General features: G+C 35.3%; 1 protein-coding gene across 2 annotated transcripts in view; it reads right to left on the bottom strand.

Moving 5' to 3' along the window:
• Positions 1-18,543, bottom strand: part of LOC126334856 (probable multidrug resistance-associated protein lethal(2)03659) — a 276,184-nt gene that overhangs the window by 39,845 nt on the left and 217,796 nt on the right. For both annotated transcript variants that reach the window (XM_049997525.1, XM_049997526.1), the window contains 4 exons: positions 15,168-15,338; positions 10,773-10,900; positions 5,773-6,018; positions 943-1,115 (listed from right to left, as the gene is read on the bottom strand). In XM_049997525.1, the coding sequence (XP_049853482.1) occupies positions 943-1,115; positions 5,773-6,018; positions 10,773-10,900; positions 15,168-15,338 (718 nt within the window). The remainder of the gene's footprint in view (positions 1-942; positions 1,116-5,772; positions 6,019-10,772; positions 10,901-15,167; positions 15,339-18,543) is intronic.

An 18,543-nucleotide genomic window follows, 5' to 3' on the forward strand; every position in this document is an offset into this window, starting at 1 on the left:
GAGAGACTCTCTCCCATTGCTTTGCAACAGTGTCTTACAAAAGTAATCCAAAGGTGGTGAAAAATAGAATTAGAGATTAAAATTAATGAGCCAATTAAATTAGTAAGAACCAATATTACAACAGATAGAAAACCGAGACACTAATACACAGGAATCAAACCAGAGTGGCTTTATAAGTCTGAAACAATCATTTCAATAGGAAATAAGGTCACTGCAGGAATTCAAAAGAGAGAAAGAGAAGTCTTTATGAATATTGTAGGTCCAAATTACACTAAAGAGGGAACACATACACTAAGAGCAAACAATAAAACTGAAAAGATTATTAATAGTTCCTGGATATCACGAACCACAGGCTAAAATTTTATGGACATGTTAAAAGAATGAAACTGAGCTGCTTAACTAGACAGATTGTAGAATTCTACAATAACTGTAGTAAAAGAACAATTTAACCAGTAAAATGACTCATTTTAGTGGAGGACGAAGTGAAAGAAGCAAGAACAACACAATATGATATATGTGACAGAAAATTTTTTAGGTACAAAGTTCACAGTTGGATAGTTGGCCTGGAAAAAAAAACCATGGAGAATCTGAACAAATAATGATGGCAAATGTGCCCATACTGAGAGAATGAAAGTAATATGGACAGAAACAAAAGCTAAAGTAAAACTCTGAAATCTCATTTGTTGTAGATGGTGTGGTCTAGCAAGTGAATAATAGTAATATTTGATGAACTGTTAACCAACTCGTTTTCAAGTTCAGTGAAAAGTGAAAAGGCTGTAAAGTTATTATGAGCTAACAGAGATTATTACTATTTCATATGTAGTTCTTAACAAGAACTTGTTAATAATATCCAACAGCTATAGCATTCAGTTGCTAATAAACAACCATCTCGCATTTTCTCAGTTATGAAACAAACATCCATAATGAATGGAAACAACTTACACAGGATCCACATTAGCTGTCGCTTCATCAAGGACAAGTATTTTGTTTTTGCGAATAACAGCTCTTGCTAAGCAAATCAGCTGCCTTTGGCCAACACTGAAATTTGATCCACCCTCAGCTACTTTAAAATTAAGCCCTGCTGGTGTTTCATTTATTACTTCTTTCAGTTCAACCTGTAAATTCAGAGAAAACCAAATATTAACAAGATCAGAGACAAAATAAAAGCACTATTTGCATTGTCAAATTAGCAACAAATAGAGCAGACTGATACACACTTAAATGCTGGACAAGGCAGTTTCTGTATGCATTTTTCTGAGGCCATGCAGCTCATGTAGATGCTATGTTGGGAGAAAGACAGAGGCAATAGCATGAGTTTGTACATATCTTAGGAAAACGAGAAGTCACTCCAACCCAGACATAAGCTACAAAATTAATAATGGAAAATTCGGGACAGAATAACAAGAATATTAAGAAAATGTTACATTGCTACCAACCACATAGACTGAAGAGCCAAAGAAACCGGTACACCTGCCTAATATCATGTAGGGCCCCTGCAAGTATGCAGAAGTGCCACAACACGACATAGCATGAATGCGACTTATGTCTGAAGTAGTGCTGGAGGGAACTTACACAACGAATCCTGCAGTGCTGTCCATAAATCCATGAGAGTATGAGTGGGTGGAGATCTCTTCTGAACAGCATGTTGCAAGTTATCCCAGATATGTTCAATAATGTTCATGTCTGGGGAGTTTGGTGGCCAGTCGAAGTATTTAAAAAACCATTATTTCTTTGAAAGCAAAAAATGCTACTGGTGTTGACGACATCTCTAGCAAATTTCTAAAAGCCTGCTGCAATGAGTTCAGTGAAGTCCTAGCTCATATATTCAATGCTTCTCTCAAACAAGGTATCTTCCCTGAAAGGATAAAATATGCTATTGTAAAGCCCCTCTACAAAAGAGGCAATGCCTCAGATATTACAAACTATGAGCCTATCTCTCTTTTGACTACATTTTCTAAAGTTCTCAAAAAGCTAATATATTTCAGAATAGTCAGTCACCTAGAAAAACATGCAATAATTAGTAAAAACCTGTTTGGGTTCAAAGAAGGTATCTTCACAACAACCAAAGCAATATTTTTGTTTATGAATAACGTTTTTGAATGCCTCAAGAAAAAGACATTGCCTGTGGGCATATTTTGTGATCTGCCTGAAGCCTTTAACTGTGTTAGTCATAGAATACTTATAGAGAAGGCATGCCACTATGGACTCCGAGGACAAATGGGCAACTGGCTCAAATCCTAACTACAGGGCAGACAACAGAAAACAGTGCTAGATGGTAACAATAGGTTCTGTCCTTGGTCCCCTGCTATTCCTCATACATATCAATGACCTACCATTGTCCTCAAACAAAACAAGCAATTTTACAATGTTTGCTGATGACACAAGTATTGTGATAGACAGTAAGATACCCTCTGATCTAGAATTAAATGACAACCATTTACTTGATGTTCTGAACTGGTTCACAGTAAATTGTCTATCAAAACTAATTATATTCATTTCCATTCTGGTCAAAAAAGTCCACAGAAAATAAGCATCATACATGAGACTCAACAGATAGAGACAGCAGATTGTTTGAAATTCTTGGGCACATATATAGATAGCAGGCGTAACTGGAAACAGCACATCAATCAAACCCTGAAAAGGCTCATTTGCCAGTCAGATAATCGCCAAAATTGGAAACATCAATGTCTCACAATCTACTTACTTTGGCTACTTTCATTCACTTATGTGTTATGGAATAATCTTCTGGGGCAATTCACCACTATTGAAAAAGGTTTTTACAAGTCAGAAAAGTTTGTCCAAATTTTGTGTGGAGTGCCTCCAAGAATCTCATGTCGCAATCTTTTTAAACAAATAGGGATCCTAACCACTACTTCACAATATATCTTTTCAATCATGACATTCATGTTTCACAATCCTCCTCAATATGGAACAAATGAAATGTACCATCACCATAACTCAAGGAGTAAATGTGACATACACTGTGACCTGAAAAATCTGTTCCTGGTGCAAAAAGGTGTGAAATACACAAGCACAAATGTCTTCAGTGCACTTCCAAGTAATATAAAGTGTCTACGAGATAAAAAAGTACAGTTTAAAAATAAGCAAAAGTTCTTGCTTGAAAAAAGTTTCTATTCTCTAGACGAATTCTATAGCACAGATAGCTAATTTTATTTCCCAACTACTATTGTATTTTACTGCCTCAATATATTTTACTGTGTTAATCATATTAATTTGTGATCTGTAAAAAATTGTTTGGACAAAATCTGAATGTTATATCTGGAACTCTGCTTGTGAGTGTAATTTTATCCTACTGATTGTGTTTCCCACTCGTATCATTAATCTTCGTTTATTGTCCTTGTGGAAACTAATGTAAGAATGAACTAAATGTTTTTGACTCGTTCCACATCCATGCCTTACCACGCAGAACTGGATCTATGGAATACATATTGCAATAAATAAATAAAATCAAATAAAACTCAGAAGATTGTTTCTGGATCCACTCTGTAGCAATTATGGACATATGAGGTGTCACATTGTCCTGCTGGAATTTTCCAAGTCCATTGGAATGCATAGTGGACATGAATTGGTGCAGGTGATCAGACAGGATGCTTATGTACATGTTACATGACAGAGTCATATCTAGATGTATCAGGAGTCCTAGATCACTCCAACTAACGTCCCCCACAGCATTACAGAGCCTCCACCAGCTTGAACAGTCCCCTGCTGATACGCAGGGTCCATGGATTCATGAAGCCCATGTCGATCCTGTTTTGTTGAATGGTTTTAATATGTTGATGGCCCAATCTGCAGCAATTTGTGGAAGGTTTGTCATCTTGAACAAATCTCTTCAGTTGTCATTAGTCCCATTCTTATAGGATCTTTTTCTGGCCACAGTGATGTTGGAGATTTGATGTTTTATTGGATTCCTGATATTCATGGTACACTCATGAAATGGTCATACGGGAAAATTCCCACTTCATCACTACCTTGGAGATGCTGTGTCCCATCACTAATGCACCGACTATAACACCACATTCAAACTCACTTAAATCTTGATAACCTGTCATTGCAGCACCAGTAACCAATCTAACAACCATGCCAGGCACTTGTTATCTTATATAGGCATTGCTCATTGTAGTGCCATATTCTGCCTGTTTACGTATCTCTGCATTTGAATATGCTTGCCTATACCAGTTTCTTTGGCACTTTGGTGTAGAAGAGACATTGAGTTGCAGACAGACACAACAAAAAGATTGCTGCACATTTGAGCTTTTGGCCATAAAGCCTTCTTCCGAAGTAGAAAACACAACAATTCGCACAAGCACAATTCACACCCACAAACGACCACTGTCTCTGGCCACTGAGGTGAGCCAAGGCCACTGAGGTCTCAGCAGCCAGAGACAGTGGTCATGTGTGTGTGAATTGTGCTTGCTTCAGTTTCTGCATGTATTTTTACAAGGGCATGCAGCTCTACTGTATGGTTAAATGATGGTGGGTAAAATATTCTGGAGGTAAAATAGTCCCCCATTTGGATCTCTTGGTGAGGACTATTCAGAAGGATGTGTTCATCAGGAGAAATAAAACTGGTGTTCTATGGGGAGAAGTGTGGAATGGATCCCTTATTCAGGCAGTACCAGCACAGGAGGGCCATTTGGCTGATGTTACAAGACCCAATCATTTAGTAATCCAGACTTTTCCTTCTGCAACTACTGAAAAGGCTGCTGCCCCTCTTCAGGAACTACACATATGTTTGGCCTCTCAACAAATCCTCCTCCATTGTGATTGCACCAATAGTACAAGCCACCCCACCAATGGCAAGGTCCATGGTTCATGGGGAGTTGATTTGAGTATCACAAATGTTAACATATTTAAAGGATGCAACTTGTCATGCAATTCCAGTTTTATAAGCAAGAGGTGTTCTTAACTTTACTCTTATGACATGGAATTTTGGAGCAGAAAGGAAATATGAAATATTCACACTTCAAAATTTTCTAGTAATCTGTGTACTAGTTCCTCACTCCCCTATTTCTCTATGTATCTTACTTTTGGTGATCACTTATTTATATCAGTTTATTTATTTATTCCCCATTCCGTGGATCCATGTAGGAGATGAATCATAACTCCATTGATAAACTTTCAGGGTTTTTTCAGGGATACCTTCTGAGTACTTTTGGAATAAGGGAGCCCAAAACTCTGGCAGCTTGTTACAGAGTTATTGCATTTCAATTAGTTTCTTGCCTCAATTGGATTTGTACTTATATTGCCCTGTAAATAGTGCAAAATAGTACCATTGTCAAGGGTATGTGATGTGTCTTGTTTGGAAACAAACATGTTCCATTTATTGTTCTAACAACAGTGATGCCCACTTTACTCTTCATTCTGAATGTTACATTCAGTACTGCTTGGTTCCATCTCTGGATTGAGTTTCTAGCAGTATTGGTTATATGTTAAAAGTGATACCTAGAAGTATGGATAGGTTTACTGACAAAGAGTTCAAGTCCAGTCTACCATAAACTTCCATGTGTCTCTAATAGATTGTATATCTATGACATCAAATGAATTTGCAATCTGCGTATAAGTTTAATAATATTTAATGCAACTGTAACTCATCAGACGTATAAAATAAAAGAAGTATTTATACAACAGTTTTAAAATCATTCTTCAGGTGTATAAATTATATGAAACCAAAAATTATAAGAAATACATTCTTATAAGGATGCAAATGTAAGTGAGTACAGCAGTGAAATAAACCACTCTTCAAAAACTTACTGCTTCCAATGCCTGCCACAAATCAGCATCTGGAAATTCATCAAATGGATCCAAGTTCTTACGGAGAGACCCAGAGAAGAGGACTGGTTCCTGAGGGATTATTGAGATTTTAGGACGGAAGTCATGGAGGCCTATAGTACTTGTGTCTATGTCATCAATCATAATTTCTCCTTCTATGTTTGCTAGCCTGAAAAGTGCAGCAATAAGGGATGATTTTCCAGCTCCTGTTCGACCAACTATGCCAACCTGTAACAGAAATTTTGCAATAATCAGTCTCAGTGAAACAGTCTATTAATTTATAAATTAAATGCATGAAACTGTAGTTAATCTGTCTGTAAGTGTGTCAGTTACACTGTGAAAGGCATACTTGATATTAAGAATGTGATTATCAGTTATTTGTAATATTGTTGATCACCAGAGTATTATAGTTTTCTTTCCTTGTTTGTCATTTTGTATATTTCTGTCTTTAATTTTTTGGAACAATGTACAGTTTAGGCTTTTTACATGTAATTAAATGTACTTTCCCAGTTCTGAGGCCATTAAAACATTATGCTAGTTGTGCTTCTTCAGTTTCTCCGTGCATTTTTTTTTGTTCGAATATCCATTGGTGTGCTGCCAGTCCATAGTGTCCAACGGGCACAATATTTTGGGCGATCAGATGTGTCGTCATTCTCATGTGCACTGACGAACTGAGCTCCTGGGAGCTGAGTAGGAACTGTCTTTTGCCCACCAAATAAAATATGAGCATTATTGGGAAGTGTCAAAGATGATCTCGGTTTGCGGAGGGCCAGCATATACCAGACTCCATGTCAATGTGGGAAGACCTATATTGGACAGACGGAGTGCACCATCGAAGATCGTTGCTGAGAACATCAGAGGCACACTCGACTTGGGTACTCCACCAAGTTCGCGGTCGCAGAGCACTGTTTGTCCAAAAATCACACAATGGACTACCAACATAACAGGGTCTTGGCACAGACATCTAAATACTGGAACAGTGTTGTTAGAGAGGCTATCGAAATTCATACCAGGGACGAACTCATCAACCAAGATTGCAGCTACAACCTCAGCAGGGCATGGGAACCAGCACTGAGTCTAATTAAAAAGATGCTCAGCAAAGGAAACGAATGGGCGACTAGGGTGGACAAGGCAGTTACACCGACACCATCACAGATGTTGACACCAGCATCTCAGCGAGCGCTGATGCATGGGCATGGACCGCAGAGAGAACGCCTTGAAAGGGGAGGGGATTTAAGATGGCCACCCACTCTCAGGAGCTCAGTTCATCAGTGCACCTGACAAGGGCGACATGTCTGATCACCGAAATATTGTGCCCGTTGGACACTATGGACTGGCAGTACACTCATGGACTGTTCAAATTATGGTAGTTGTTTCCAGTTTATTTTAATTTAAAATTAATCAACTAAAGTTCCATTCTCTATTAAAAAATGAGGAACTCTATTAATTTGCTTAATTTTGTTTAGTTATGCCTGCTAACTGTTGTTTCCCTTCTTCTTTCTTCTATTTTTCTTTTGTCTACCACATTTTCTAGCTATATTATCTGCCAATAGCTTAAAAAGGTATCCACTGTAGGTTTTCTTGCATTATCCTGTTGTCATTCACTTATTTTATCAACTCTGTCCTGACAGACATTTATACTATATAATCAAAAACTCTTCAGCTCTGTATACTCTATGCACACTGATCAAATATTCAATTGCATCAAATATAAATTATGTAGACCATTCTTAGTTTGACCATAAGAAACCCATAAAGTTTTCACAGTATACATATACTTCTGAGAATATTATTATAATTAGTGCAATCACAGGCTTACAGTTTTGTAACAGCAGTAATAACAGCAATAATAATAATAATAATAATAATAATAATAATAATAATAACACATGTCAACACCCTAGACCAGATTCCATTGAAAAAACAGTATTATTACTTGGAGACTTAAATGTACAAATTGGCAAAGTCAGTACAGATCTATAGTAGGACAATTCCCTGCACATAAAAGAACCTATAAAAACAGAGAAAGACTCTTAAACCGGTTCAGACAGCTTAACATAGAACCATCTCAACACCCTGGACCAGATCCCACTCAAAAAAACAGTATTATTACCTGGAGACTTGAATGTATAAATTGGCAAAGTCAGTACAGATCTTTAGTAGGACAATTCCCTACAGATAAAAGAACCTATAAAAATAGAGAAAGACTCTTAAACCTGTTCAGACAGTTTAACATAGGACTAAAGCCAACATTCTTCACAAAACTTCCTAGAAAACAAACTACGTGGATATCAATCACCATATCCGATTTGTGGTGGAAAACAACTTGATTGTGTTGGTCAAAGTAGACGCTCTGCAATGGAGGTACCTATTGTACAAGTTGCCAGGAGATAACAACGTCTTTATCATTAAATGTAAGATTAGACAAGTATTTCGAAAAAAAAAAGAACCAAAATCAACCCAAGAAGTTTGAGATACAAAAGTTATGTAGAGAAAATAACTACAAAATGCAGTTTGAAAAATAATGCTTCAAAGACATTATTTAGTCTGCAGAAGAAACTATTCCACTTAAAAAGAAATGAAAAGATTCTTGGTAGAATGATGATTGTGATGAGTTAATTATCAAGAGGCAATGTGCTTGGAACATCTCGAATGCAAATAAAAATAACAAAAACAGAAAAAAAATTATAGAAGCAAGGAAACATGCATCTAAAGATCTTAAAAATATCAGGTTACAACATATAAAAGATTAACTAACATCAATTGAGCCACATTTTAAGCACAACAACACAATGAACTTTTATAAAACATTCAAAATAATTTAAAGAAATGCACACTGCCAAGTTGCAGTTTATACATAAAAAAATAGAGAAGACTGCATATAATAGGACAGTGAGCTGCAGAATACTTGCGGACTACTTCAAAGAACTGGACAACTGTGATCCACCAAAAGAAGACTTTCATTTTGATAATGTAATCCAAATATTTATTTATTTACACATCAAGTTCCTTAGCACCAAATTGAGGAGAAAATTTTCTAGGTCATGGAACATGTCAGTACATGAAGTTATGATGTAAAAGTAATAACAGATAAAAATAAAATGTTTATGAACCCAAAAAAAGTCAAGTCATAAGTTTAAGTAAACACAATCAACAATACAACATCAATCAGATTATTTTTCAAGGAACTCCTCGACAGAATAGAAGCAGCAACCCTTGAAGAAACTCTTCAGGTTAGATTTGAAAGTACCTGGATTACTGCCAAGATTTTTGAATTCTTGAAGTAGTTTACTGAAAATGGATGCAGCATTATGCTACACACCTTTCTGCATAAGAGTTAAAGAAGTTCGATCCAAATGCAGCTATGATTAGGCCAATGTCAAAATACCCAGACTAGTGAACAGGGGTTGACAAGAGGTTTGCGAACTTACACCACTTATTGACCGAACCACCCATTTCTGAGCCAAAAATATCCTTTTAGAATGAGAAGAGTTACCTCAAAATATAATACCATATGGCATACAACCAGTCTCAATTACCGACAATAGAGGAAATCCAAAAATCATAAAACAACATAAAAGTAACAAAGTGTCAGGAGAACATAGTATAGCTGCTGAATTGTGGAAACACTCTAATGAAAATGTTGGTCTATGACTAACAGAAATCATTAATGAAATTTGAACAACAAACAGTTTACCATCAGACTGGACATTGGTGTTGACATGTGCGCTACACAAAAAATGAAAGAAAACTGAACGTAACAATTATAGATGGATCTTGTCCATGGCAGTTTTAAAGGAGAGTACCAAGAATAATATAGAAAGGGAAGGCTTTGTGCAGAGTAAATACTAACTCTAAAGAACATGATAGAAAGGGAGAAAACCAGGATCTTGAAATACATGATAACTTTGGCATAACTGAAAAAGGTATATGACTCAACTGACAAATGCATTGATCAGCATTATAAAAGAATTCAGACTCAACAATAAAATGACAGTAATAATTAAATGAACTTTAACAAACACAACACAGAAAGTAAAATTTAAGGAGAAACTTTCAAAACCTTTTGAAATACAATCAAGAGTAAGACAGGGTTGCTTCACCACTCCTACTTTCCAACTGTGCATGACAGAAGGTAGTGAGAGAATGGAGGAAATCCATCATTACTAAGGATGTTCAACTAGGAAGAGATTCAAAAAAAACACAATAGATTGTCTAAGATCTGCAGATGACATGTCATTAATTACTGACTCACTGAATAATGCCAAAGAACACATCTCAGAACTACACAAACAAGCAGATGCATTAGTGCCAAAAATATCATTCGAATAGAACACAAAAATAATACAATAATGGCACAAGGAATTAAAATTCTGGAACATATTTAAACTTTTTAAGACTGAGACCTAGAAGAAAGGAGTGGAGATAGACTATTTAGTTTTTACAGATGACATAGACATAAAGATAGAAGATTTTAAAATATCAGCAGTAAAAATTAATAAATCACTGTCATGAAGGATGCAGCAGAATAAACATACTTTCAAATATCTTCTTTTTCTTCTTGTCCCTCTCTCTCTTTTTTGGGGGAATGGTAGTTGGGTGTGGGGTGGGGCAAGGGGGCCGCAGATGTGATGTCAGATATCAAGGACAATACAACCTATTAAACACCAAATACCAGACAGGCTACAGAACAGCTTTAAATATCTGAGTGAATGGATTATAGCCAAGGGGCTAGGTAAAGAAGCCCTCAAAGCAACAGCCATAAAAAGCAATAGCCTTCCATACCAAATGACATTTACAATAAAAACAATAGTTTTATTATTACATATAATCAACAGTAACTTCATAAAAATTTATTAATGGTGTGGAACATGGATATACTTCAAATGCTTGGGAAGTTAATGAATCTGCTACTGGTTCAGAAATAAATAACTTGGGTGCTTCATAATAATAAATCAGCAACAAAACAATTCATAACTAACCTTTTCTTGAGGCATTATAGTGAAATTTAAGTCCTTGAGTACAGGTGGGGCATTTTCACTGTACTTTAAGAACACGTGATGAAACTTGATTTGTCCTGCTGCTGGCCAGTTGGAAAGTGGCGTTTTACCTGAAGCATTAAATACAATACACAGCAACTATTAATTACATATATAATGAAGTTTACAGAATAGTGGAGTATGTAGCACATTTGTGGCTGGGTTTTTATACAATATGCAATTGTTGCTATTTGCTAAATATCAGTGTGGTTGTGTAGACATTTATCTACCAAAAATATATAGATAACTGTTATGCGTGAGTTGTGTTTTCATAAGTGTGTGTGTGTGTGTGTGTGTGTGTGTGTGTGTGTGTGTGTGTGTGTGTGTGTGTGTGTGTGTGTGTGTGTGGCGCGTACATGAACGTCTGTATGTTGTTGATGAAGGCTTTAACAGTTGACAGCTATAACTGTGAGAGTCTTTTTGCTGTGCCTATCTGCGACTCAGCATCTTTGCTATATGTTGAGTAGTGACTTTTCTTCTCATAATATTGATAGATGACTGTTATCTGTATTACTAAATGGCTAACTCGGTGACTTGTCATCATCCCAGTTCTTGGTTACCTATCTAGCGGCTTCTGGGGACAACAAAAATTGTTGAAAGTTATTGAAAGAATGAAGAGCCATTTTACTGTGTACTACTATATTTATAAATACATTATATTATACTTATAAATATATCGTAAATTATTATACGTATGAATATATGGAAGCTTATTCTTTCAAAATATGACTGTGGCTCATCACCACTGAAAACTTTTTAACAAAAACTTGAGTTTTATGTAATTATTGTTAAAGGATTAATACAGAAAGACATATTTTACACTTAGAAACTGTATGCCTTTGAAACCTTTATGTCACATTTTGTCACTGCATTCATCCCCCCCCCCCCTCCCACCCTCCCTGCCCCCCCTCCCCCCACACACACAAAATGGCAAAAGCAAAAAAAGTTCATCATTTATTACATTTCCACTGTTCATGCAGTAAAACTTCAGCATCCAGAATAACATTTAAATTTATTACATCTTTATTACAAACAGTATTCTGAAAACATTCTACAGGCAGTATCCACATACACAACTGCATGTACCTGCATCATTATATAACACATAGTTCAGGAGATATTACATCATAAACACTGAAATTCGTTAAAAACTAGCTTTTGCTGAAAGCAAAGTGCAGACTACCCTGGCTATACTCTTCCAGTGTTTGATAATGAGGGTAAACATAATTCAGACATTTTCTAAAGTTTTTGTCACTTACATATGTCACATCAAATATTTAACACATTAGCTCAATTTTAAAGTAATCAGACATTTGAAGCTGTTTCATAAATGGGATTTTGTTCTTTAAAGAATCTAGGGTTGGGAGTATTGTCACTTTTTCAAAACCCCTTAATTGTGTACCAGTGCTCCACAGAAGCTTTGAATTTTTGGTTCACTATAACTTTCCTCTGTAGTTGCGTAAAACTGAGACAGCCTGTGATGTACCACATTATTCTTTTATTTCTTTTACATATAAAAAATTCCAGCATACATGCAGCTGGTATTGTGCATTTGGGCTCTGAACTGATCTGGTGTATGATCAGTTCCCAATAAATTTAATTTTTCTTCAATTAATTTCATATTTCATATACAGTTTTATGTCAGACCATTATATATTATAATTTTAGTAATATAAAAGTTTACCTAAAATACATAACTTTTCTTGTACTATGGAACACAACTAGAAATTGTAATATAATCTCATCTAATTCTATAACCAGAATATTATTTGATTATGTTGAGCTGTGTTAAGTGTTTTGGAAACAGTGAGAAAGTGTATGGAGGACATAGGTGAAGTGTAGACGTTTTATTTTATTGAAATTTATGTAAAAGTATGCATGGGAAAATCTTGTGCAATTGTGAATCATGTGACATATGATATGTATAGTGATCATGCTTTTGTATAAAGCCAGCCAGAATGAAAGCTAGAAGTTAAATGAATTAATATTTTATTTCTGAGAGTAATTTGGGCCGTCTGTTGTTTTTATTTGAATTTGGTTTCATAAATTTAGAAGTTCTTCCTTATTTACTTTCTGCAATATACCACTGGATGAGTTAGGGATTACCTTGGTTAATTGGAAGCAGGAATTTTTCTGATTGGCCCTTCAGATTATCAGCCGATGAGAATTAAGTGCTTCCTGCACTTAATGTAGGGCATTGTGCTGTAGTTTAGGGAAAAAGGGAGTTACTCAGTAGCCGCCTTTCAATTCTTTTACCATAAATGTGAAGTTACTACAGTTTAAAATAATTCAGTGAAACTTTGATATTTATATGTGAATTAGTTTGGAAGCTATTTGCAAAATTTCTGATCCGTTGACAACTCCACATGGCATGTCTCATGAACATTACAGAATATTATGATGATCATTGAACAACCTAATGTAGTAAGTTGCATTATCTGTGGGTCAGTGACTATTTACATCATGGAATTTATTCAGGTTCAACATATAAATTCTGGCTGCTTTACGTGTGAAGACTTCTAGCCAAACAGTATAACAGTGAACTTGCAATGATAACAGTTTTCTGATGATAATTGCATAGTTTATATCAATTTAAATTTGTTTTAGAGGCAATAAAGCAGACTCATGTGAACTTTAAACTTTAATGCAAGTAGATGGAATCCCAAACACTTAATATTTTGTTATGAACTTACAGGTAGTGTCTCTGAGCTTGAGTTATGTAGCCTCTGTTAGGTGACTATTAATCAGTGTTTCTTCAAGGCTACTTTTCATTGACTGAACCAGTATCTATTTTATGTTTTTAAACCAGAAATTGTTTGAATCCCTAATAAAAATATGACATAATGGTTTTTCAGTCAGTATCATACATACTCATGTTTTAATCGATGTTACTTAATAGAATTGTAATTATGACCATATAGTAATGTAAAATTTTAAACATACAAAAATTAATTATTTGAATCTAGGCCTTTCATTCAATAAAACTAATCACTCTGTTTGCCTGAAAATCATAGCATGATTTTTCTTTAAGTCAGTTAAATATTGTATGTAAATTAAAGAAGTATATTGCTGCAATGATAAAACATGTAATTTACAGTCTTAATAGAAACAGAGTCTTTCCTGTCTTTGTATGAAATTATTCACTTTTATTCCACACAAATTTCTATGTTATTTGGGAAGATATATGTAAAAAAACTTTAATTGTATAAAGGCAAAATTCAGTATGTAACAATGACAGTAATTGTTTAAAAATATATAAAGAGAGGTAATTTGTATTCCACTGAGCTTCAGTCTTAAACTGAATTTTGTATCAACAGCATGTAGTCAGTCTTTGTAAGTTATATGATGTGCGTTTGCTGCTGAACATTTATCATGCAAAATAAAATCATTCGTACACTTGAAGCACAAAACCTTATTTAGATCATTACATAATTTCTATGTGATGATGCAGTAACAGCAAAATGAACCTACAACAGCATTTAGAAGCAGCACCACAGATTACCCAAGATACGTATAAAAGTTGTGGAAGATATTTTTTTATGCTGTGGTAAAACATGGTATACTGAACATTGTTTTTCTACACCACTCATCCCAAACTTGTAAAACATGGTATACTGAACATTGTTTAACTACACCACTCATCCCAAACTTCACCAAAAAAACATTTTTGCCATGTTTATTACAATAATGATTTCATATATTTTGTATATCTTTGGAATTGTCAACAACTAGTTGGAGTCTATCTACCGTGCTGAGACGGAGTAAATTGGTCCATCATTGGTGCTCTATGGAGACAGAATGTTTTAGTTTGAAGTATCTGTTTAGTAGAACTGAGATGCTGCTAAGCTACAGTGTGTGTTATGTGATGTTAAAACATGTTTGGTGTCCATTAGAAACTTTATCTGAAGAAAGTAACCTGAAGCATAATATTATTTCAACTTCAAGTTACAACCCACCAATGTCTTGCAGAAAGGAGAACCTACCATCTTAGACAAACAGCCAAACAACACTTCCGATGACCACGAAGTTCAGTAGAAATAGTAAACTTTGAGTATTCTACCTGCACTTGCTCATACTAATTTCTATGTATTATGTAAGTGAATGCAAAGTCAGTGGTTTGCTAATTTGTTTATTGCTATGATTACTGTAATACACATAGCAAGGAATGGGTCAGAAGCTCAATCTTTACTTGTGTGTGTGCTTCAACAAACATGCTTTTAGCATAAAGTGCTAGCTCTTGTTCACAGTTCTGCTCTCATAACTGGTACTCATTTCAGGACTCTACATGAACTATCCACTTTGTCATACTGTTACTGAACTTTTTATAAATAAACTTACCAGAAGATGATTCAAGTGATGGTTCTGGCTTCAAACCAGCAAACTCTAAGACACGTTCTACACCTGTCATCTGGTTTATAAGCTCAGCTGATTGACGTATTCCCCACTGGAACATTCCCATTAGATTGAGAGACTGAGTGATTGCCAAGCCCACACTACCACCAAACATATCTGCAAGAACATTCAATTACAGGAATTATGATTGTAGAATTTCAAAAAAATTGTCACTTAGCATTACTTATAAATGTTTCTTAGGTAAAATGATACCCCATTTAGTATAATTACCTATCCAAAAGGAGTACTTTACATTTTGCGACAGTTTTCTGGACAAATGAACATCCATTATTATTAATGCAGATTATGAGCATTTTCTACAGCATATGGAATTAGAATTACCTAGGCAAAACAATAAGGTGTGTGAGTCATCTTTACATGTATTGCAGATCACCAGCCCAGTAACTAACTTCAGTTTTCTTTTTCTTGGTTGGAGATATAATCGTATTGGATGTTGGGTTATTATAAATACGACACTAGTCAGGTTGTGCAGGATGTGGGAATATATCATATGTAAACTTGTTGGAGAGTGTGCATGATGCTCAACTGAACTGATTTAGAGGAACCATGAAAAATTTAATTTAGTTGGCCATTTCAGGTGAATGTTTAATCAGAACCCTAGTACCTATTCAGTGTCCCACTTCATTCTATGACCATTACCTTGTAATTTTAAACAGTTGCAAATTTTCCTGTAAAAAATTAATCATGTAACTACCTCCAACACATATGTAAAATTAAAAGTATTATGAAAGTGTAGTCTGTGGCTGAAAATGTGGGAAGTGGTGATGATTTTTTGACATACAAGTTCTCATTAATGTTGACAGTCACCATGTTCATTTATTCAGAGATGCCACAGTAACTCACAAACATAACAGCAGGTTTGATTAAAGGAATGGAAGTCTAAGAATGAACAGCAATCAGATGCTAATGTAACAGGCAACATCTACAGTTTGATTTAAACCAAATACAAAATCAAGAAAAACTGACAAGGTACTAATCCCCATTCAAATATAGCAAATCCAAACTGACAGCTCTAGAATGAAGGTTAATTTTTTGGAATGTTATGAGAAAGTATTTCCTACTGGCAATGTCAGGCACTAGTGTCTGTGAAACATTAGGCAAACTAAACAACACAAATTATTCCAAAATCTGAAGAATTACTCAGTAGTAAAGAAAAAGTAAACTGTCTCCAGAGTCAGGATTATTCTGATTTGTTTTCTAGGCAGTGAAGAAAAAGGCAGCTGCCTTTTCTGCACTCTTGGTCTAATGTGGTACATTCATATTGCTAGTATCGACAGTGTTGAGAGGGCTCTCAACGCTGAGTGTATGTGTATGTACAAAAGTCGATCAGCTCTGTGCTCTGAGGGGTTCACTGTGTAAAGAGAGATGTAAATTGTATTCAACTTTTCATTAATAAATATTCTTAATGTGGTAGCAGTTCACAGTTATTAATTAAAAAGAATATTGTTATTCGGAAAAAAAGTGATTGGGCTGCACTGAAAGGAAGGCTGTTATTCAAAAAGTGTGCTTTGTGACAAGTTACCATTGTTTGATGAAGAAGACTATTGGAACTGGAATTGGCAAGTGGAAATGTACCTGAAAATGAAGAAATGCTATACTGTGACATCAAGAGCAAAAATCAGCAAGGACAATGCCAGAACTCGGGGCCAAGAAAACCTGATCACAATGAACTGCATATATGGAGCAATTCTGAACAAGCATCTAGAATTCATGAGCGATCTGGAAATTGCATTTAAGATAATGAGGAAGTTTGATGAATATACTCAACAGTACTGAAATTTGTGTGCAGGAGGCTGGGTTGGGTTGTTGAGGGGGAGGAGACCAGACAGCGAGGTCATCGGTCTCATCGGATTAGGGAAGGATGGGGAAGGAAGTCAGCCATGCCCTTTGAAAGGAACCATCCTGGGATTTCCCTGGAGCGATTTAGGGAAATCAAGAAAAACCTGCATCAGGATGGCTGCACGCGGGATTGAACTGTTGTCCGCCCAAATGTGAGTCCAGTGTGCTAATCACTGTGCCACCTCACTCGGTGTGTGCAGGAACAAATTGGACAAGCTGAGGTTAAAAGACTATAGTGACATGCCAATGTCCGTCAGCATTTTTGGGAAAAAAGTGAACAAATTAAAGTGAGCAGGTACAAAAAAGATGGAGAAGCTAAACTAGATGCTAAGAATCTTGCCAGAATCTTTGAAGTATATTGGGGACTTGATTTTTTTAATGCAAACTTTAAAAGAGCCTGTGAATGTACCAATTCCAGATGGAATAAAATCTACTTAGTTATTTTACAGTTGATGCTGACATGATTCCAACTGAAATGAAAAATTTATATTATGTCAAATACATGGAGAAATTTGATTACCTATGCTGAAGTAAAAGAGAAACATTAAATTATATCTATAAGCAATACCTCAAAAGTTTTTGATGAAGACAATACGTATGTTATGGTTGCATTGAAAGAAGATAGGCTGTACAAAATGAAAAGTAGAATTTATAAGAGTGAGATTACTGTAAATAGTGTGATAGTAAGGATAGTGTGTCAGTAAAGGAATGGCACTGTAGACTTGGACATTTAAATTTTAGTGATCTGAATATGTTATGCAAGGATCAGTTAGCAGATGGATTGCCAACAAGTTTAGAACCAGATTTTATGAGGTGTAAGTTTTGTGTTGAAGATAAAATGCACAATTTACCCATTGAAAATAACAGAAGCAAAGCAAAAGAAATATTAGAGCTTATTCACCCTGATTTGAATGCCTCACTCAACTCACAGTTTGCTATGGGGAAAGATATTTTACCACTTATATTGATGATTACTATAAAGCAGCTAGAGTCTACACTATCAAATATAAAAATCAAGTTTATAATTGTTTTGTGTATTCTGTTAATGAAACTAAAAATCTAAATGGTAAAACTATTAAGACATTGAGATATGACAATGGATAGTAATATTGAAATTCAGATATTATCAATTTATAAGACACAAAGAAATCATCTTAAATGTGTGCCCTCCCTATGTATATGAATTAAATAGTACAGCTGAAAGATACAACAGGACAATTAGGGATATGTGAAGATGGCTGTTTGCTGAAGCAATAATATGTAGAAGATTTTGGCATGATGTAGTTTGTGCAGTTGAATATCTTGAAACCAGAACTTTAGGTAATACTACTTGAAGAAAAACTCCTTATGAAATACTGTTTTGGGAAGAAACCTAATGTTAAACATTTGAAGATGTATGGAAGTAGAATTTTATGTGTACCAGAACAGTTGAGAAATTCAAAGTGGGATTACAAAGCAGACT

Source organism: Schistocerca gregaria, chromosome 2, assembly GCF_023897955.1.
Source record: "Schistocerca gregaria isolate iqSchGreg1 chromosome 2, iqSchGreg1.2, whole genome shotgun sequence".
Taxonomy (NCBI): domain Eukaryota; kingdom Metazoa; phylum Arthropoda; class Insecta; order Orthoptera; family Acrididae; genus Schistocerca; species Schistocerca gregaria.